A 22,122-nucleotide genomic window follows, 5' to 3' on the forward strand; every position below is an offset into this window, starting at 1 on the left:
AACGCCTGAGCAGGTGAGCCAATCTCTGTGGGAGCAGAGCCCACAGAGAGGAACATTATGGGATTCTTGAAAATCCTCTCAGTTCTTTAATAGCTTTAATTTTTACATGAAAACATTGATTCCATGTCAACACAGCCTGAAACTAACAATGAGTTTAATATCCAGCTGATGACAAACTGAATTCATGCAATCCACAAATAAACATTTCCTTACAGATTCAAAGAGCAGGTTGTCTGCGAATCACAAGGTTGGTGGGTCAATCCCTGGGTGCCCCAGTCTGTATGCCAAATACAAGCAAGACACTGACCCTGAGCAGCTGTCCGATGCATTCATCAGACTGTTAGATATAAAGTGTTTGCATGAACTCATGTGAATGAGGCATGTCGTATGAAGGGCCGAGTCCATCTACCAAAGCAAATATTTATTTTCTGTGAAACCTTTCAGCCAAGATAAGACACTCACTTCAGAACTCCGCTGGGAAATTTCAAAAAATGTGGGGACCCTTCCTTGATGCTTTTCAAAATCTATAAGAATTTTTCAGCAAACTCTCTTAAGTCAGGTGTGGAAATGCAGTGTGCGAGTGCAGGCAGTGACCTGGGTGGGAATGAATGGGATTGTTTTGCAGGGATTATGTTACTTTGGGATATATTATACATTTGTTTATATTTTTCTCTTTGTTTCCCTTTTTTCTTCTTTCCTTTTATTTCACGGCCGAAGATACATTTCTGAACTCATTTCACAGCTTAAATGTACTACTTAACCTTAATGTACAGATCATCTGTAATCCTTCTCTTTTCTTTCTGTTTATATGTATAATATATATGTTGATGCTTATGTGTATAAAAGGAAACCTCTTAATAAAAAAGACATTGTTTAAAAAACCTTTCAGCCAGTTTGACTTTGACCGGTCATATTTATTTATTTTTCTTTTTATATTTTATTTTTAAAACTAGTTAAAATGAGTTGTACGACTGAAGCTGAACCCCTGCCCAGCTGAGCTTTCATATTACAGGAATTATAGAGTACTTACAAAAACATCAGACAACATCCAGGTGGCGTGAGTAACTAAAAGTAAGGTTTTCATGCTGTTTACTTGATGTTGGTATTTGCACTTGGGGTAAACACTTGAGGGCAAATTAACATCAGGCACTAAAATAACCTCACTGATGCTACTGTCAGCCCCCCCGGGCATTTCAATCTGATCAGTTTTACACTGGACGTCCTTCCCGATGCGACCCCAGGGAAATGCACGTCTTGTCGTCCTTTCTCCAACGCCTCCTGTTGGAGTTTGTCAGGAGGTTAAATGGCCGCATGCTCCTGTTAGCAAGATCAACTGTGATTTTATTAGAATGATCTGCAGTAAACATCATTATGAACTCTGAGTCAGAGCAGAAGAGCAGTAAGGGTGTTTTGTTTGGCAGATTTTCCAGTTTAACATGAGCGCAGCAACACTGACGCCACTCTGTGGGCACACCTGCAGCTCAGGTGGGAGGATGGTTGTCCTGGAGGAAGCTCTCTGAGGGAACAAACAGGCTGGAGCGCAGCTGAGGAGCCTCAGACGCCAGGAGAAGGAGAGGAGGACGACCAGTTCCAGGCTGTGGATGATGGCACAGAGTCCGACAGAAGGAAGAGGAGGAGAGATCGGCCCGCAAGACGTGCTGAGAGGATGCACAGATGGCGCTCAGAGGACGAAGAGCAACATGATCCGAGTGTTCATCAGCTCCACGTTCACAGGTCAGATTACCTCTGTGGGCTCAGAGCGAACCTACGCATGCTGCTCAGCACCAGTTTGAAGCTCAAACATGAAATCCCATCAAAGCTGGAACTGGTTTAATGATGAAGAGCTCTGCAGCTGCTCTTCATCGTTAAACCAGAATGATGAACAGCTGCAGAACTTTCACAGATCTATTTTTCTCCAGCTCCATCAGTCTGGATCTGATTCTGCAGCACTTTCAAACATAACTGACTATAACTGATAACTGTTCTCCAGAAATACAGGTCAAAGGCTACAGAGTTATTCTGCTGGGTCAGATGCTGCTGAAGCTGAAATAATGAGACAAACTGAGGAGCCTCAGACTGACCTGAAAACTGCTTTTCTGCTTCTGTAATGAGCTGATGTCATCAAATCACGTCTTTATAGGATGAATACGATTATTCTGATCATGCAGAGTTAATCTAATCAAGTGGGAAAAAAAGAAGCATGGAGCTGAGCAGAAAGGTGCTTTAACCATTTCATACACTGGCGATGGAGCATTTCCTGTGCTTGTTTTTTGGTAGTAAAAAGGCTGAAATGCCTTTGAAGTGTCCACGTAATGAAGTGTCATGTCCATGTAATGCACACAGTTTGAACAAATATACAGTGGGTACGGAAAGTATTCAGACACCCTTAAATTTTCCACTCTTCGTTATAATGCAGCCATGTGCTAAAAATCATTTAAGCTCATTTTTTCTCATTAACGTGCACACTGCACCTGATATTGACAGAAATACAGTTTTTCTGACATTTTTGCAGATTTATTAAAAAAGAAAAACTGAAATATCACATTGCACATTCATGTTAACAAAACTTGTAAACATTTATCCACTCTCTCTCTCTGTCACTTTTGAGGAGGCACTTCAAGTCCTTGAAACGAGGAACCAAAGCTATGTAAAGCACGTGTTCTAAACTAATCCACTTGGCAATTGTGTCAGTCAAAATTTTCAAGGTAGACTTATTGAGCCCCTGATGCTCCGTGAGTGGTTTGTCGCAAGCTGGGTGATGCATTAGCCAAAGTTCTAGCAGCATCGACGACTAACGTATACCCCCTCACAACCGGATTAGGGTTGTGACAGGGCCTAAATACCAGGGGGTCTGAATACTTTCCGTACCCACTGTAGATGGGAAGTCGTTAGATTGCGTTTGACCTTGTTGTGTAAAGACTGCTGAGAGTTGGTGTGATACAGACTTTATTTTTGGTCAGGGAGCAGTTTCTTCCGGCTCAAACTGCATGGTTTCAGCCAGAGAGCGCTCAAACCATGCAGGCTTATATTTTCAGATATCTCACAAAATCAGCTAAATGTCAAACACAGTGAAAGTGGAGCAGGTTGAAACTTTGTATCTCGCTCTGCTCCTCTGGATCCGGGTCAGAACATCGGGACGATGTCTTCCACTTTTATTCTGCAGTTTGATCTGTTGTGATGTTTTAATGTCAGATGTGTTGTCTACGCTCATGATGATAAAGAGTCCAGATGTGGATCAAAGTGTCATTCTTAGTTCTGAGCTCGACTTCCTGTACACTTGTCCAGATCAGATCTCAGAGTGAAGGTTCGTCTCTGCTCCAGGTTCATTCACTGAAACTCTCAACTGAGACTTTCTTTGCTCTTCTGTTCAGTCTTAACTTGATGTGAAGCCAGCTCAGACGCTCTGATTGGTTGTGCTCTGAGCGCCACGTGTGATTGACAGTTTCTCTGATCTGTGGTCAGATATGAGCAGCGAGAGGAAGGCTCTGCTGGAGAAAGCTTACCCAGAAGTCCGGTCCTTCTGCTGCGGGCTTGGCTTGGTGTTCGAGGTCAGTTCACACGTGTTGTGCTCATTAAACCTCATGTGTAACTGTCATTCATGAGGGTTTGACCATTTCTACTCCTTTCCTGTTTTATTTTGAAATCAAGTCTCCTAACATGCGTGCGTTTTCCCCCAGTTTTCTGCCCACTTTGTTCCTCCTCTTTCACCTGCTGGACCGGTTTGTTACCTTCATGTTTTCTTTCCTTTTTCACTTAGATTTGATCATCTTTGTGTTCACGTCTCTTTTTTCAGTTTCTGCCTATGTGGCATGTTTTCTCCATGGTCTTTTCCACTGACCAAGGCAGAAATGATCAACATAAATGACCTGTATCCATGTGAAATAGACTGGTGCCAAAAAACTGCTGACATCAGCGGTATTTTAGTAGCTATGGCAACAAAGTCTCAGTGATTGGCAGGAGCAGATTTTTCTCACACAGGAAATGCCAGCTTTTCTGCCGGTGTTACCAAACTGGGACAGTTAATGTGTCTCAGGGTCAGTTATGTGAAAGCTGCTGAGGTGTTAGTTACACATAAGGTGCCCTTTGGTGGGCTGACATGAAGCACCAGGTAATATGAGCGAGTAGAGGCCGTGAGGGTTCCTGCTATGAAGGAGCATAATAAAACTTAAACAGCTAACACTGTCACTACCTTTGTTAAACCAGTCTAGTCCAGTGTTCAGAGGTCAAAAATTACCAAACAACCAAAAACTTCAAAACAAAATCTTTATTTGAAATAGAGTTCAATAAACGTTATCATAAAACGTCCAACCTAGTCTTTAGTATGAAATCAGAAATTTGCAGCTCCTTTACTTAAATTATTACAAACCCTACTCGACAGTCACAAAGGCTCCACCGTGGACGCGGCAGCAAACAAGGACCACTCCAAGTTAACCACCAACACTGTTTATCAGGATTTCTAGCCTGAAATTAGGCAGGAAAGGATCATCTATACATGAAGACTTATTCAAACAGATTAAAAATAATAGCTTAACTGGCCCGGTCTGTTGGTAGGAACCCTCCTTGCTGCATGTGGCAACCGTCCCATCAAACCTGACGAGGTGAAACAAATACCTCAGTCCAAAGTGGACCCTCGCCTCCTATCACACTATCTTAACCCAAAGCACGATCCTTTCCTGAACCCAGCTGAAAAGTTTTTACTGCCTAAACACGGTGAAGCATAAAATCCTGGCTGTGAGCTCTAAACTGGGACAGTTCACTTCCTGGTTGGTGCGTCACAATACCAAAACAACCAAAACACACCCCATGAATAACAAATGACCCATGAGCAGGTGCAGGGCTTCAGGACTCCACATTTAACCCATTGACCACGCATCTCCCTCCTGAACTGCTGTGAGCTGCCTGAGTGGAGGTTTATACCTGCTTAAAGTTGAATGAGGTCACTTCCTCTTCAGGTTGTGGATCTACGCTGGGGGATCCGAAACGTCCCGTCAGGAGACCACGAGGCCTGTGAGGTCTTCCTGGAGGAGATCCAGCGCTGCGAGCAGATGTCAGCTGGTCCAACGTTCGTTGTGAGTGCTTTGTCCTCTTCGTCACCGGGTCAAAGGTTAAGGTTGGACTTCAGCCACAAATGAGCACTATGTTTATTTTTATTAACATTTTATGTGTGTTTAGTGGAATTGAAATGTCTCTATTTCTTTCTTGACTTTAATTTTTTTTAGTTTACATGTGGATTATAAGTACACATAGAGCTGAAGCTGAGGCCACAGTTCTTTTGGATCTGAATTGTGCACTCATTCTTCTTCTCTTTATTTTCCTGTTTCTTGGCTCTGAAGGCTCTGCTGGGGAACCGGTACGGCCACCGAGCTCTTCCTCGCCTCATTCCAGAGAAACTCTTTGACGCTCTTCTGTCCAAACTCTCCAAAAACCCAGAAGGCATTAAGACACTTAACCAGTGGTTTAAAAAAGACAGCAATGCTGTCCCACCCACCTATGTCCTTCAGCCAATCATAGCTCACTTCCCTCATTACATTGACCTTCGGCCTGAGAGCGGGAAGCAGCACGACAAAGATGTCCTGTCATGGCGCCTAGCAGAGACTCGGCTACTGCGACTACTTCGATCTGCAGCCACTGACGCCGAGGACACCGGCGAGATCACAGCCGAGGAGAAACAACGGTTCTACACATCAGGTGAAAGCTCGCGGACACCATGCCCAGCTCGCCACTCAGGTCGCCCTCTGTTGTCTCTGTTTTCTCAGTGTTTTCTGGTTCTTCTTGCCCACAGTCACAGAGCGGGAGTTTGAGCGTGGTTTGTGGCAGAATGACTATGAATCATCTGCTCTGCTCTTCGTTCGTGAGATTCCCCGTCAGAAGTCCAGGGAGGGGCCCAAACGTTTTGCCAAGTTCATGGATGTGACCGGCGACGGCCTGCTGGATGCCGAAGCTCAGGGACTCCTCGCCGGGCTGAAGACACGGCTCTTCGTCAAGTCACAGAAGATCCTCAACCTGCACTCTGTGGAGCTGAGCAGAGGAAGCATAAATCCGAAGTGCAAGGAGCATGCTCAGTACCTGGACAGCGTCTGCGAGCAGTTTGTCTCACAGATGAAGGCTCGGATTGGCGCAGCGATGGATTCACTGGGCCGGAGGAAGATGTGGGGAACCACCGAGGAAGAGGAGAAGATGGACGGGTTGGTGGTCACGGAGGCAAGGCGCCACATTGCCATCAGTGCTGAGCTTTGCAGAGGTTTCCATGGCAGGGAGGGGCTGCTGGGGAAGCTGTGCCTTGCCATGTGGGAGTCCAGTAATGTCCGCCACAGGCCGCTGGTGGTTCATGGTGGCGCCGGGATGGGGAAGACGGCGGTGCTGTGCAAACTGGCCCAGGAGATGCGTGGTGTACTGGAGGCCAGGGCAGTGGTGGTGATCAGGCTGCTCGCAGCTTGCCACCCTCAAAAACCTGACATTGACCACGTTCTCCACAGCATCTGCACACAGGTGTGCTTGGCTTCTGGTCTGGCTCCGCCCTCACCGCTGACGGTCTCCACTCACTTGGAGCTGCTGCGATTCTTCTGGGATGTTCTTGAGCAGGTTTCCCAGCAGGGCGGTGCTCTGGTCATCGTCCTGGACTCTGTGGAGCAGCTTGCAGACCAACATCACGCTCACAAGCTCCGCTGGTTGCCTGTTGACCTCCCGCCCAACGTCCATGTGGTTGTCTCCATGGAAACCAACAGCGAGGCATTTGCTAACATGCGGTTTAAGTTGGAGTCTCTGGGAAGCTTCTTTGAGGCAGAGCGTTTGTCTTGCGAGGAAGGTGAACGCATCATAGAGTCAGACCTGCGAGCGTCTCAGCGGACGCTGACATGCGAGCAGAGTAGCGCTGTGCTGCAAACTGTTGAGTCATCTGGCTGCCCACTCCACCTCAAACTCATCCTGTCTGTCGCCAAACGCTGGACGTCCTTCACGCCACTGACAGAGCTGCGTCTGGGTACCAGCACTCAGGAAATGATGTCACACCTCTTCCTTATGCTGGAGGAAAAACACGGGAAGGAGCTGGTGGGCGGGGCTTTGGGGTACATCACTCTAGCAAGGTGAGGATATGGTCACACCTTTCTGACGAACGTCAGATCACCACATAAGATCGCCACTGTTTCAGTTTGGATTTATCCATCGATTGATACTGATAACATGATTGATTGATCACAAAAAGGTGATCAGTGTTTCTAAAAGTCTGAACTCAGAAAGCCAGAAAACAACCAAAACACACAAAAATCTCATCATCTGATCACTTGACTCCACAGGGAGGGTCTGCTGGAGGCTGAGTTGCGTGATGTCATGTCCCTGGATGATGATGTCATCAGTGAGGTGTACCGGTACTCCCTTCCTCCGATTCCCTCACTGATCCGGCTGCCGCCCCTCCTGTGGGCGCGGCTAAGGCGGGACCTTGAGGACCACCTGGAGGAGCGCTGGACTGATGGAGTCGCCACCATCGCCTTCAACAACAAGTAAGAAAATCTGAAAAAGTCCTGAGCAGACAAATCAATCATAAATAAAAAAAACAACAACAACTAAATCTACATCTGGCAACCAGCTGAAATTGAAATGAAAACTGTTTGTGTTTAGGCGTCTGTCCGAGGCGGTCTCAGCACATTATCTGAGGTCAGAGCGGCGGGGGCGAAGTTTGAGGATCCTGGCAGAGTACTTCCTGGGTCGGTGGTCAGGGAAACTGAGGCCAGCGTCTCTGCCGGGTCTCTCACTGCTGCTGTCTGACAGAAAGGTACAAAATCAGGGGTCAGTTAGTTGTTTTGTGAGGTTATTTAATTTAAAAAAAGGATAGTGTACTCATGAATATAAGGAAATTAGTGTGTCATTACATCTTCCTCCAAACTGATGCATTCTCATAAACTCTTAATTAATGAGTTTATGAGAATGCAAAAACACATAGGAGCGAGCTTGCAGTTTGTGAAAGCTGCCATATCAGATCAGGTTCATGATCCATGATTTATGAGTCGTTGGTAAGTTTGATAAAAATATAAATGTGTGATCTGACCAAGCCTAAACAATCTGTGGAAATAGTTTTTTGCATCCATGGTGCATTTTGATTGATCCTATGCTGTCACAGGTCCCACCCCAGCCGCTGTGGTTTGCTCCAGGATTGGCTAACATCAGGAAGCTGCAGGAGCTGCCCTACCACCTGCTGCACAGTGGTCTGTGGGAGGAGCTTCGACAGGAAGTTATTAGTAAGACACAACACAGGGGGAAAGGGGCATGTGGGTCCCGCTCACTCCCACTATTCTCAGCTGAGACCAAACTAAAGTGTGTCAGTGTTTCAACTACACCTGGTTTACCTCTGTGTATCTCCACTGTTCTCCGTTCACCTCTGTGTGTCTCCACTGCTCCCAATTTACCTCTGTGTGTTTGCAGGCTGTGCTGAGTGGCTGTTCATTAAGAGCCGGCTGTGTGGTGTCTCATCTGTGATCCATGACCTGGACCAGTGCTCCAAGTACATGGACTGCACAGAGACTGGACTGATACGAGATGCTCTGGTCCTGATGAAACCCAGCTTATGCTTCCTGGAGGGACACATGGGTCAGTTAGATGTGTTCACTGGCTCACAGTCACATGTCATGTTAAAGTTTTACAGTCTTCTCTCTTGCCGCAGAAGTGTCTTTGTTTTACTCCGAGCTGTTGGCCCGACTGTCCTCGCTCAACTCCGCCTTCCCCACTGTGATTGGGCGGCTGTGTAGCCAGTGCGAGGAGTGGTTACTGAAGTATCCGGATCCGATTCTCATCCCAAGGAGCAGCTTCCTGCAGCAGCCAGGGGGGGCGCTGCAGCACACGCTAAGTGTGCTGCGGGGAGGTCAGATGATGCGTTTTTGGTTTAATTTGGTTTAATTCGGTTTTTGCTTTGACTCATTCAGCAGCCTGACTCTGTGACATTTTTGCAGGTGTTGTCTGCATGGACATCAGCGTGGTGTTGAGGCTCCTAGTTGCGGGGTCAGATGACGGCGTGGTGGAGGTTTGGAGCATGCTTGACAAGCAGCTTGTCCACACCTTGCTGGGACACACAGGTGAGTCTGGCCCAGAACACACAGCTGACTGAACGATAGAACACAGGGTGTCTTCCTCCCGCTCCACGTTTGTACAGCAGGATGAAGGTAACTGTTAAAGGCTTGTTTACTTACCTGTCTTAAACACAGACAGGTAACTCATGGGATCTGTTGCAGAGCCATACGAGCACTCAAATTTTTTTGTGCCAAACCCCCTTCAGCCGATAAAAGTCCAGGCTTCATCTGATTTATGCTCTTTAGGCTTAGGGCAGCAGTGACTCCGACAGAGACACAGGCTCTCCGGCGTGTCCTGGGCCTGCCCCATCGTCTCCTAGGAGACAGCTCACCTCATCCTGCCTCCTTTCAATGTGGGGGACCAGCGGCACTACAAGCTCAGACCCGTTTCAGAGGAAGCTAATATCCACCACATGCGTCCATGATCTTATTTTTTCAGTGGTTCATATATATATATAGCACTTCTCGACTCTGAGCACACAGGTTTGCTGATCCACCTGTCGATCTCCTGCTCCATCTCCCCTCGCTGTGAACCTCAGATACTTAAACTCCTCCAACCCAGAGTGGGTATTTGATCAATAAAAAAACAACAACAAATAAACAAAACAAAAAAACAGGAACTGACGCTGAATTTCAGAGGGATAAACGTCAGTGTTAAAGCATTAACAATCAGTTTTTGTCTTGTTTCCTCCGAAAAATAAGTGAGTTTTATGCAGTTTTCTTCCACGTCATCTAGCTCTAAACCCCACCTGTTAGATCCGTCTACAGTCCGACTTGCTCTGCAGTAAGGAACCACATGGGTGATGCAAATACAGGGAGTGCAGAATTATTAGGCAAATGAGTATTTTGTCCACATCATCCTCTTCATGCATGTTGTCTTACTCTTCATGCATGTTGTCTTACTCCAATCTGTATAGGCTCGAAAGCCTGCCACCAATTAAGCATATTAGGTGATGAATCGCTACCTTATCGTGGTGGAGGGGTTTGTGTGTCACAGGGATCCCAGGGACTATGTTGTCTGGGTAGGGTCCCTGGTAGGGTCTCCCATGGCAAATTGGCCCTGGGTGAGGGACCAGACAAAGAGCGATTCATAAGACCCTTATGAAAAGGACACCGAGGGAACAGTTTACCCTGCCCGGGATAGGGTTACCGGGGCCTCGCCCTGGAGCCAGGCCCGGGGAGGGTGCCCGAGGGCGAGCGTCTGGTGGCCGGGCCTTAGTCCATGGGGCCCGGCCGGGCACAGCCCGAAGAGGAGACATGGGCCCATCCTCCCGCAGGCCCACCACCCGCAGGAGGCGCCATAGGGGTCGGGTGCATTGTGTGCCGGGTGGCGGCCAGGAGCGGAGGCCCTGGCGGACTGACCCCCGGCTGCCAAGACTGGCAATAGGGACATGGAATGTCACCTCTCTGGTGGGGAAGGAGCCTGAGTTAGTGCGTGAGGTTGAGAGGTACCGGCTAGATATAGTCGGGCTCACCTCTACACATGGCTTGGGCTCTGGAACCAGTCTCCTGGAGAGGGGCTGGACTCTGTCTCAGTCTGGAGTTGCCCTTGGTGAGAGGCGGCGGGCTGGGGTGGATATCCTAATATCCCCTCGGCTTGCTGCCGGTACGTTAGGGTTTTTCCCGGTGGACGAGAGGGTTTGTTCCCTGCGCCTTAGGGTCGTGGAACGGGTCCTGACTGTCATCTGCGCTTATGCGCCGAGTGGCAGTTCAGAGTACCCAGCCTTCTTAGAGTCCCTGGGGGGGGGGGGGGGGGGGGGGGGGGTGCTGGAGACTCTGTTGTCCTGCTGGGAGACTTCAATGCTCACGTGGGTAACGACAGCGAGACCTGGAGGGGCGTGATTGGGAGGAACGGCCTCCCTGATCTGAACCCGAGCGGTGCTCTGTTATTGGACTTCTGTGCTAATCACAGTTTGGCCATAACGAACACCCTGTTCGAACATAAGAGTGTCCATAAGTGCACGTGGCACCAGGACGCTCTAGGCCGTAGGTCGATGATCGATTTTGTAATCGTATCAGCAGACCTGCGACCATATGTTCTGGACACTCGGGTAAAGAGAGGGGCTGAGCTGTCAACTGATCACCACCTGGTGGTGAGTTGGATCAGGTGGCGGGGGAAGACGCTGGACAGACCTGGTGCACCTAAACGCGTAGTGAGGGTGTGCTGGGAACGTCTAGCAGAGGCCCCAGTCCGCGAGATCTTCAACGCACACCTCCGGCAGAGCTTCAACAGCATTCCGAGGGAGACTGGGGACATTGAGTCCGAATGGACCATGTTCAGCGTCTCCATTGCCGAAGCTGCTGCATTGAGCTGCGGCCGCAAGGTGGTTGGTGCCTGCCGTGGTGGTAATCCCCGAACCAAATGGTGGACACCAGAGGTGAAGGGAGCCACTAGGCTGAAGAAGGAGTCCTATCGGGCTTGGTTAGCCTGTGGGACTCCGGAGGCAGCCGACAGGTATCGACAGGCCAAGCGGAATGCGGCTCGGGCAGTGGCTGAAGCAAAAACTCGGGTGTGGGAGGAGTTCGGAGAGGCCATGGAAAAAGACTTTCGGACTGCCTCGAAGAGATTCTGGCAAACCGTCAGACGTCTCAGGAGGGGAAAGCGGTGCTCTACCTGCACTGTGTATAGTGCTGGCGGAGCGCTGCTGACGTCGACTGAGAAAATTGTCAGGCGGTGGAAGGAATACTTCGAGGACCTCCTTAATCCCACTGACACGTCTTCCGAGGAGGAAGCAGAGTCTGGGGATGAGGGGAATGACCCGCCAATTTCCGGGGGCGAGGTCACTGAGGCAGTTAAACAACTCCTTGGTGGCAGAGCCCCTGGTGTTGATGAGGTCCGCCCCGAGTTCCTGAAGGCTCTGGACGTTGTAGGGCTGTCCTGGTTGACACGCCTCTGCAATGTTGCGTGGAGATCAGGGGCAGTACCTGTGGACTGGCAGACCGGGGTGGTGGTCCCCATCTTTAAGAAAGGGGACCGGAGGATGTGTTCCAACTACAGGGGGATCACACTCCTCAGCCTCCCTGGGAAAGTCTATGCCAGGGTGCTGGAAAGGAGAGTTCGTCCGTTAGTCGAACCTCGGATACAGGAGGAACAATGCGGTTTTCGTCCTGGTCGCGGAACACTGGACCAGCTCTTTATCCTCTCCAGGATACTTGAGGGTGCATGGGAGTTTGCCCAACCAGTCTACATGTGTTTTGTGGACTTGGAGAAGGCATTCGACCGTGTCCCTCGGGGTGTCCTGTGGGAGGTGTTGCGGGAATATGGGGTGTCTGGCCCATTGCTACGGGCCATTCGATCCCTATACAACCGTTGCAAGAGCTTGGTTTGCATTGCCGGCAATAAGTCGGACTCGTTCCCGGTGGGTGATGGGCTCCGCCAGGGCTGCCCTTTGTCTCCGGTTCTGTTCATAATTTTTATGGACAGGATTTCTAGGCGCAGCCAAGTGGCGGAGGGCTTTCGCTTTGGTGGCCTCAGAATCTCATCTCTGATTTTTGCAGATGATGTGGTTCTGTTGGCTTCATCGGGTGAGGGCCTCCAGCTCGCACTGGAACGGTTCGCAGCCGAGTGTGAAGCAGCGGGAATGAGGATCAGCACCTCCAAATCTGAGGCCATGGTTCTCAGCCGGAAAAGGGTGTAGTGCCCACTCCGGGTCGGGGATGAGTTCCTGCCCCAAGTGGAGGAGTTCAAGTATCTCGGGGTCTTGTTCGCGAGTGATGGGAGAAGGGAGCCGGAGATCGACAGACGGATTGGGGCTGCAGCTGCAGTAATGCGGACGCTGCACCGGTCCGTCGTGGTGAAGAGGGAGCTGAGTGTAAAAGCGAAGCTCTCAATTTACTGGTCGATCTACGTCCCTACCCTCACCTATGGCCACGAGCTGTGGGTAGTGACCGAAAGAACGAGATCGCGGATACAAGCGGCAGAAATGAGCTTCCTCCGAAGGGTGGCTGGCCTCTCCCTTAGAGATAGGGTGAGAAGTTCGGCCATCCGGGAGGGGCTCAGAGTAGAGCAGCTGCTGCTCCACATCGAAAGGAGCCAGCTGAGGTGGTTCGGGCATCTGACAAGGATGCCCCCTGGGCGCCTCCTGGGTGAGGTGTTCCAGGCATGTCCCACCGGGAGGAGGCCCCGGGGCAGACCCAGGACACGCTGGAGAGATTATATCTCTCGGCTGGCCTGGGAACGCCTTGGTATTCCCCCGGATAAGCTGGAGGAGGTGGCTGGGGAGAGGGAGGTCTGGGCCTCTTTGCTTAGGCTGCTGCCCCCGCGACCCGGCCCTGGACAAAGCGGATGAGGATGGATGGATGAATGGAGGTGATGTGAATCTCTGTAATGAGAAGGGGTGTGGTCTAATGACATCAACACCCTATATCAGGTGTGCATAATTATTAGGCAACTTCCTTTCCTTTGGCAAAATGGGTCAAAAGAAGGACTTGACAGGCTCAGAAAAGTCAAAAATGGTGAGATATCTTGCAGAGGGATGCAGCAGTCTCAAAATTGCAAAGCTTCTGAAGCGTGATCATCGAACAATCAAGCGTTTCATTCAAAATAGTCAACAGGGTCGCAAGAAGCGTGTGGAAAAACCAAGGTGCCAAATAACTTCCCATGAACTGAGAAAAGTCAAGCGTGCAGCTGCCAAGATGCCACTTGCCACCAGTTTGGCCATATTTCAGAGCTGCAACATCACTGGAGTGCCCAAAAGCACAAGGTGTGCAATACTCAGAGACATGGCCAAGGTAAGAAAGGCTGAAAGACGACCACCGCTGAACAAGACACACAAGCTGAAACGTCAAGACTGGGCCAAGAAATATCTCAAGACTGATTTTTCTAAGGTTTTATGGACTGATGAAATGAGAGTGAGTCTTGATGGGCCAGATGGATGGGCCCGTGGCTGGATTGGTAAAGGGCAGAGAGCTCCAGTCCGACTCAGACGCCAGCAAGGTGGAGGTGGAGTACTGGTTTGGGCTGGTATCATCAAAGATGAGCTTGTGGGGCCTTTTCAGGTTGAGGATGGAGTCAAGCTCAACTCCCAGTCCTACTGCCAGTTTCTGGAAGACACCTTCTTCAAGCAGTGGTACAGGAAGAAGTCTGCATCCTTCAAGAAAAACATGATTTTCATGCAGGACAATGCTCCATCACACGCGTCCAAGTACTCCACAGCGTGGCTGGCAAGAAAGGGTATAAAAGAAGAAAAACTAATGACATGGCCTCCTTGTTCACCTGATCTGAACCCCATTGAGAACCTGTGGTCCATCATCAAATGTGAGATTTACAAGGAGGGAAAACAGTACACCTCTCTGAACAGTGTCTGGGAGGCTGTGGTTGCTGCTGCACGCAATGTTGATGGTGAACAGATCAAAACACTGACAGAATCCATGGATGGCAGGCTTTTGAATGTCCTTGCAAAGAAAGGTGGCTATATTGGTCGCTGATTTATTTTTGTTTTGTTTTTGAATGTCAGAAATGTATATTTGTGAATGTGGAGATGTTATATTGGTGTCACTGGTAAAAATAAATAATTGAAATGGGTATATATTTATTTTTTGTTAAGTTGCCTAATAATTATGCACAGTAATAGTCACCTGCACACACAGATATCCCCCTAAAATAGCTAAAGCTAAAAACAAACTAAAAACTACTTCCAAAAACATTCAGCTTTGATATTAATGAGTTTTTTGGGTTCATTGAGAACATGGTTGTTGTTCAATAACAAAATTATTCCTCAAAAATACAATTTGCCTAATAATTCTGCACTCCCTGTAGTGACAGTCGTGCCAAGCAAACCTCTGTAGAAAACCATTTCCAGGGATGAATTGGTTAGCAAACACTGAGCATGTAGAAACCAGAAAAGGGCTGCAGGGTCTTCATTTAGCTTTGCCCAGGCGATGAACACAGGTGATAATTATGCCTTCTGTATGTTTTATAGCTTCAATCTTGGCTGTCAAGGTGATCGGCAGCCCCGCCCACTGCCTCTCATTGGCTGCTGACGGTTCACTGAGGAGGTGGAGCCTGATGAATGGCCAGCAGCTCTTCTGCATCGAGGAGGCAGTGCCTATAGACTCCATCCCTTCATCGGTGCACCTCCACCTATCTGAGCAGCTGCTCTTCGTTTACACCAGGACACAGGTACCGCCTCCGCGCCTAGCTTCGTTCACGCACTGCCGAATGTCTCTCGTCATATCTGATCCCGTTTCTGCTCTTGCTTCAGGTGAAGGTGTGGCAGCTGGATGGGGCGGAGCTTCACCTGAACAGCAGCGACGATGAGGTCTGGTTGGTTCTCGGGGTTCTTGGAGAATCGGTGGTCTATCTGTCCAACTCCGGTCGGGTCAGGATCTCGCACCCAGTTTACGGGACTCAGTTAACGGTGAAAACTCCGCAGGAAAACTCAGTGAGGCACCGGACTGTCGTAACCACGTTGATGCTCCCCAAACGTGAGAAAGTGTTTGTTGTGTATAAAGGAGGATTCCTCCACCAGGTGTGTGTCTCTCTCTCTCTCACACACACACACACACCTGAAATAATTATAATAGTATGAAATTAAAACATTAAAAATCAAGATTAATGATCAAAAATTATACGATTTTAAGGTTTTTAAAGGTTTAAAAATGTACGCCTATAAATATGTGACTATATTAATACATTTCTGAAAATGCAATTAAACAAGCCACAATAATTATAGTTATCCAATAAAATACATAATATAAAAAGGAAATGTAAATTTAATATATCACAATTAAAAAGGTTGTGTTTGTACAGGTTAGGTAAATGTGGTGTAAGAATTTAAAATATTTTGAGTGGCGCTCTCAGGTCTGCAGCTGAATTCACTCTAAAAAGCTTTTTTTTTCCTTTTACTTTCCACAATGACGACGATGATGCCGTTTTATCGTGCAGATTTCCAGGACAGGCAAACAGACTGTTGGCGAGTTTCCTCTGCTTCCTTCCTTCTTCTCAGTCACTGAAGATGAAAAAACCCTGTTAGCAGGTAGGCCTGAGCGCTGAGCGCTGTGCTTCGGACCTGCACAGAAGCATCCTGATTCTTTGTGTCGTCCGCAGCCAGCGAGTGCACTCTGAGCCTCTTCAGCATCCTCGGCGACTCTCTGGACCGATTCCTTGACCTCCAGCACGACGATGACATTTTATCCGCCTGTGTCTCCTCAGACGGCAGGCGGCTCGTGTCTGGAGCTGCAGACCAACTTGTACGAGTAAGAAACCAGCAGGAAGCACGATCCGATTCACTCAGTTCAAAACACTGAAGACATTGGGCATTTTATAAAGATGACTGAAGCCACAGAGTGTCTCTCTGTAATTACAGCTCATTTTATTCTGAAAAGACTGTTATTCTCTCACAGGTGTGGTCGGTGACCACGGGGGCGCTGTTGGACTCTCTGTGTGGGGCGGACGCCCCTGTCACCTGTGTGCTTCTCTTTAATGACTTTGTGGTTTCGGCCTCGACGGCCACCTCTTCCATCCTGCTGTGGAACCTGAAGTACGACGCCAGCACCAAACCTACCATCCGCATTCCTGCAGACTCCACCCACATTGCCCTCACCAAAGACGGCAATCAGGTTTTCTATGTCCACCAGCAGAGCCATACCGAGGTCATGAGCTGGAACAGCCACACAGGTCAGAGGTGAAAGGTGGCGGCTACTTACAGAACATTAGAAAACATTAGAATAAACATTAGAATGATGTCACGCCCCCTGAGGTCTATGCTGGTTCCCCCTGCAGGTTCTGTGTGCGAGCGTTTGCCCGTCTCCTCCGAGGTGTCCTGTCTGGAGTTGGCTCAGAACAAACGTCTCCTCCTCTGCGGCCTGACGAGTGGCACCGTCCTCATCTACCCATTAGCCCTGCCTCAGGAGACGCTTTGCATCCCCCCCCCGGAGAGCCTCTGCAGGGTCCTCTGCCTCACCGCCGGCACCAAGGAGAAGCACCTGGCGGTGGCCTACGAGGACTCGGTGTGCCTGTTCGAGATCACTTCCAGGGACAACTTTCCCACGGTGGAGGGGCCTCTGAAGAAGTTTGCACTGCCCCTTCTCCACGCCCCGCTGTCCGCCATGGCCCTGCTTCCCGACCGCAGGCTGCTGTACGGCACGAGCTGTGGGGAGGTGACGCTGTGGGACTTTGGCAGGGGTGGCGACGTCTCCGACTTGGAGCCTCACCGCAGCGGAGTGACCTGTGTGACGGTCAGTAACCGGGGGGCTCATGCTCTGGTGGGCTCCGAGGACACTGTGCAGAGGCTGTGGGCCCTGAACCCGCTGGCCCTGGACCACACCATGGAGTACAAGGTGAGAGGTCAAAGGAACGCTCTGCGAGTATGAGCATGGATGACTTGTGCCGATGTCACTGTCGGGCCTTTGGTCCGTCTCTTCTTCTGTCATCTCATTTTTAGGGCTTTCTCTTTGAGGGCGTCCTCTCTGCTGCGTTCTCTGAAACCGACCGCTTCATCTTCACCGGGTCTCAGGACCGAACCATCAAAGTCTGGGACGTTGCATCAGGTATGCATGTTTGTGTTCGGCTGCAGAGTTAGATTTTAGGGCTAAAAAAGGCAAAAATCTGGGATACAGACAAGCACTGAAGCGTGCACCAGCAGTTTTGCACCTGGACCACTCCCAGGTCTGAGCCGTCCTGGTTGCAACTCTCTAGAGTTCAGTCAGCTGCAAACAAAAGATTCTCCAACAGTTTGGCCTTTGGGATTTTATAAACAGTTCTATCATTCCAGCCACTGAGCTTTATTCATTTCTCCCGTCAGGAAACCTGCTCTTCGTTCAGTACGTCTACTCCCCCGTTGTCCGAATGGTGACCTTCAGGGACGGCTTTGTGGCCATAACCCGGCAGGGCGCCATCATCAGAGAGCTGTTTCGGTGTCCAGACCACATCGGGCCCGACTACAACCCTGTGAGGAGTTTCAGGGCCCAGTACAGGGTCACCTCTAGGGAGAAGGACCGGGAAGGACCGCAGACCTCCGTATCCAACCTGCAGGACTTTAACCCCACACAGTTAAACCTGAACCTCGTGGGCATGTTCAAAGCCAAACCCTCCTCTGCATGTGTCATGCTGTAGGACAGCAGGGCCCAAGTCACGGCTCCCGGACCCTTCACTGGCCGTTCAAGGAGGGGAAAAAAAAATGTTATTTACCAATATTTGATCATTATATTTAATAAACATGTAATCAGTACAGCACACGCTTGTTCTCCTGTGAATTACTGCAAACATTCAGTTTCTCTGAAGCTGATTATAGTGTTGAAAACACAGTGAGTGAATCCTTTCTTTACACATTGAAGATTTAAAAGCTTCATGTTTTTGTGATGCTGAGCCATCTGCAGCAGGACTGACAGTTTCATATAAAAATTCAACTTTTCTGAAGGATTTTCATTTAAAATGTGCAAATATTGATTATTTGATAATTCAGTTTGGTTCTTTTTGTGCTTTCACTGGTTTAACTGCTTGTACAGTTTCCTCGTAAGAGACCAGAAACTTCCTGCTTCTTTCTAAAGAATCCAAATCAGACACAACCACTGTCATCATTATTATCTTGGTACACAAAGCTGTAAACTAATGCATACAGAGAAAATATCTTTACTGCTCTTTATTTTTATTCCACAGTAGAGCAGCTGTGCATGAGTCACAATTCAAAATAATCTTTGTTTATCTGATACAGGCCGCTCCCATCACTTTAGGGTCCTCCTTTCTAGAAGTCCACTTTCTACCGATTGGTTAACTTTTGGAAGCCTGCCGAGGGGCCTTGACTGGTGTGCTGTTTGTACTTTGACTGCTCAGTCAGCAGCAGGTTATGTGACTGTAAAACAATGAATATTTAGAGCAGTTTGAAGTTTCTCAAGGTGATTTTTGCTTCATGAACTTGTAATAATGTTATTATGAGCGTGCTGTTTGGAGTAAGCAGTCAATGTGTTACTGTTTTAGAGGCTGAAATATGAACGCGTGTCTGTGGCTGTGAATGAGACACTACACTCCCTCGGGTCAAAGTTAAACTGCTGGTTCCTGTTTATTAATCACCTATGAATGAAGGCCGTGGATTGTTCCAGCATGACGTTGAAGACAGGTGATGGGCTGTCTTCATAAAAGCTTGTCTGTGTTGAGGGTTAAACATTGACAGGCCTGCAGGGAGCTGCTGCTCCCAGAGCCTTGTCCTCACTCTGTCTTTAACTCGACTGCAGCAGCTCCGGTTTTCCTCACAGACTCAGCCATGGGGACGCTCTACGCACTGACTTCCTGTTTACTGCTCGCCGTCGGAACGGTCACTGCTCAGACAGGTACGAACCTTCTCTAAAAATGTGTTGTCAGAAAACTGAAGAATTCCCATTTGCTGTTGGGAATATCTCGTTTTCCCTGAAACACTCAGTTCATCAGTGATTCACATTAGAAGCTTTCCTGATTGGTCGCATGTTGAACAGAAACGCTGGTTTGTTGTGAACCTGCACGTCTATTTAGCTATTATCAGCTTAATTTTAGTGAGTTTAAAAGGAAATGTTGATGAAGATAAAGAAAGATAAGGATGCAGCTTTTATGGTTATAAAATGAATTCTCACACCATAAACTCAAAGGTCTGATGTTTTATTAATATCGTGTGTGTGTTTGTCGCTGTGCTTCATTCAAAGCTTTAAATTAATCTCCAATCTACCCCGATCGCAATATCATCCAACACAAAGCCGATTTTTGAATGTTCTGCTAATATCATGTTTAAAAACTGATAACAAACAAGGAAACAACCAAGGACACAAACTAGGAAACAAACAAGGACATATCAGCTGTTAATGACTGTGTAAGGGTCAAGCTATAAAAGCTTAACAGTGTTAATTATCTGACAGCTTCACCAATCACACCATTAAATAATCACTTCACGTACCCAGAGTATACAAGCTCATCGGACACTTTATTAGGTACGCCTCATTAGTAGATTCAACAAGCTGCTGGAAGCAATCCTCAGAGACTTTGGTACATGTTGATGTGACATCATCATGACATTGTTGCACAGCTGCTGCATCCATGGTAAGAATCTCCCGTTTCACCAAATCCCAAAGGTGCTCTGTTGGACTGAGATCTGTGCCTGTGGAAGAAATGACAGGTTTATTTACACTTCTGACAAATCTACTAAAAGTCTGGCTTAAATAACAACGTTTCGTGGATTAAAAAAGTGCTTTTAATTCACTCTAATGACAGTGAAGCGGAACCAGTTTGAAAAAGTGAGGATTGTAGGCGAAGGTTTAGCTCGCGCCTGGAAGTCGACACGATATTTTCTGTGCTGTAAAAGTTCAAAACCATCAGAGCTTCATCTTTTCTCTGACCTTTGACCCCTCTGTGCGTTTGCTTTGCAGAGCCCACTAACACCAACGAGCGGGCACTGCCTCAGTGGCTGACCGGCATCATTGCCGTCTGCGGCTTCCTGTTCCTCGCCTTTGTCGTCATCCTGGCGAAGAAGGCGTGGTGTGAAAACCCCAGCAGGTCAGTTGGCCAAATACCGCCGAAGGACCGTTTGAATGTTTCAGTGCAGAAACGTTACATTCTGTGATTTTTCTGTGTCTGCGCAGCAGGACAAGCATTGAAGATGTGAGAGAACGTGACATTATCAGCAGCAACCTGTATGATATGCGCCTCAGCTCCATCAGGTAGGAACAAGACAGGAAACGCTGAAGACGCTTCTGTAACACCAAAGATCCTTGAGACATAAAACTCTGATTGTGAACACGACCGTTTATTCTACTTCTCGTTTTTGTTCTGCACCAGGAGGAAGAGCACCGAGTCAGGGAACGAAAACACCTACGAGACTAATCTGGACGCCTTCAGGTAGAAACACAAAAACCTCCATCAAAACAACCTGAGGGCCGAAGCTTCTTCCCTTAAACACACTCAGTGCTCAAACACAGCCACACAGTCACAGAGCGTCAGAGTCACCATCAGCGCCCTCTGTGGTTAACTTCAACACAAAAACCAGAAACACACGCCTCCAGTACACTTCCAGCACACCTCCACTCACCCTCACTCGCCTCCAGCACACCTCCAGCTCCTGTGATTCCTTCACAGTGCTTTATACCACAGCCTGCCAAGTCCTCACTCCGTGCCGTGGTCAGAAAGATGAAAATAAAAAGTCGCATGGTGAAGGCACAAATCGTTCTTCCAAATTGAGGTACATTACTATCAAATATGAGTAACTGAGTAAAAACAATAGTTCCCAGCTCAGGTATCCTAATGCTGGAGTCCAACCACATTCACAGCTACTGCTAATAAACTCTGAGAAGCTTTAGATGCACTCTTCACTGAATCTGTCGTTTGTCCATCAGGAGCAAAGATGCACCAAACGCCTTCAACAACCTGGCAGCCGACATCAATGGCAAGACAACCTCCATGTGACTGCCCTGCAGAGAGTCTATTGGCTGTCTCAACATGGAGTCTGCAGAGACACAAAATTCTTTTTTCGTGCAAAGTGTAATTATTTGTTTTGTTGTGCGCGTGTCTGTTTTAAGGTGTGAGGAGTTCACCAGGGCGAAGGAATTTATTTACACTTACTGTATGATTGGCTTTATTTTTCCTCCTGATTGTGAATAATTGAATGTGTGGAATTAATATCAATGATCTGTACTCAGAGTAACGCATCAGCTGCTGTGTTTGTTAAAGGTTCATCGACTGTGCTGACTCTGTGCTCATTAATAAGTTATGTTTTCTAACAAACTGCTGTGTCGGGTCTCTGATTAATCATTCAACATGACAGTAAACACTGAAGAGACTAACAACAGCAGAATCCGGCTTTGGGCGGTGGGGGGGTTGAATGAAATTAATAAAAGTCACATGCAGTTCCTCTAATGTCCAGCAGAGGCAGCAGTGAGTCAGTCACCATATTAAAACGTCACAGCAGAAATAAAGATTTGTACAGCCTGATGCTGAGGGTGTGGTGTTTTCTTTAATGACACTGAGGATTCCTGTAAAAATGTTGTGTATTGTGTTGTGTTCAAACAAATACTTCCATATTTCTGCTGGTAATTTCTGTGATCTAATTTAATTTTGTCACTACTTTGAACTCATGACCATAGATAAGATTATGAAGATCGATTGACTGGT

General features: G+C 48.1%; 2 protein-coding genes across 3 annotated transcripts; both read left to right on the forward strand.

Annotated features, from left to right (window-relative positions):
- The first annotated feature begins 1,601 nt into the window (after positions 1–1,601).
- Positions 1,602–18,211, forward strand: nwd1 (NACHT and WD repeat domain containing 1). The gene is made up of 19 exons (XM_085265723.1): positions 1,602–1,734; positions 3,463–3,548; positions 4,953–5,069; positions 5,334–5,688; positions 5,783–7,082; positions 7,293–7,496; positions 7,615–7,768; positions 8,114–8,231; positions 8,416–8,580; positions 8,654–8,851; positions 8,940–9,062; positions 14,978–15,177; positions 15,260–15,526; positions 15,943–16,033; positions 16,105–16,253; positions 16,401–16,674; positions 16,780–17,336; positions 17,441–17,546; positions 17,801–18,211. Exons 1-19 carry the CDS (start codon positions 1,602–1,604, stop codon positions 18,109–18,111), a joined length of 4,908 nt encoding a protein of 1,635 aa, XP_085121849.1. The 3' UTR covers positions 18,112–18,211.
- A 933-nt stretch (positions 18,212–19,144) lies between these two features.
- pdzk1ip1 (PDZK1 interacting protein 1) lies at positions 19,145–21,942 on the forward strand. Of its 2 annotated transcripts, none has more exons than XM_085265808.1 (5): positions 19,145–19,322; positions 20,385–20,511; positions 20,598–20,675; positions 20,794–20,853; positions 21,348–21,942. In XM_085265808.1, the coding sequence occupies exons 1-5, from the start codon at positions 19,256–19,258 to the stop codon at positions 21,415–21,417; spliced, it is 402 nt and encodes a 133-aa protein (XP_085121934.1). In that variant the 5' UTR covers positions 19,145–19,255; the 3' UTR covers positions 21,418–21,942. The 2 variants fall into 2 exon arrangements, with proteins under 2 accessions (XP_085121934.1, XP_085121935.1); XM_085265809.1 differs by having other exon boundaries at positions 20,601–20,675.
- Positions 21,943–22,122: the final 180 nt, after the last annotated feature.

The sequence above is a fragment of the Mchenga conophoros genome, linkage group LG23, assembly GCF_057382185.1.
Source record: "Mchenga conophoros isolate Kocher_MC1m ecotype Shallow Benthic linkage group LG23, M_conophoros_male_GT1.1, whole genome shotgun sequence".
Taxonomy (NCBI): Eukaryota; Metazoa; Chordata; class Actinopteri; order Cichliformes; family Cichlidae; genus Mchenga; species Mchenga conophoros.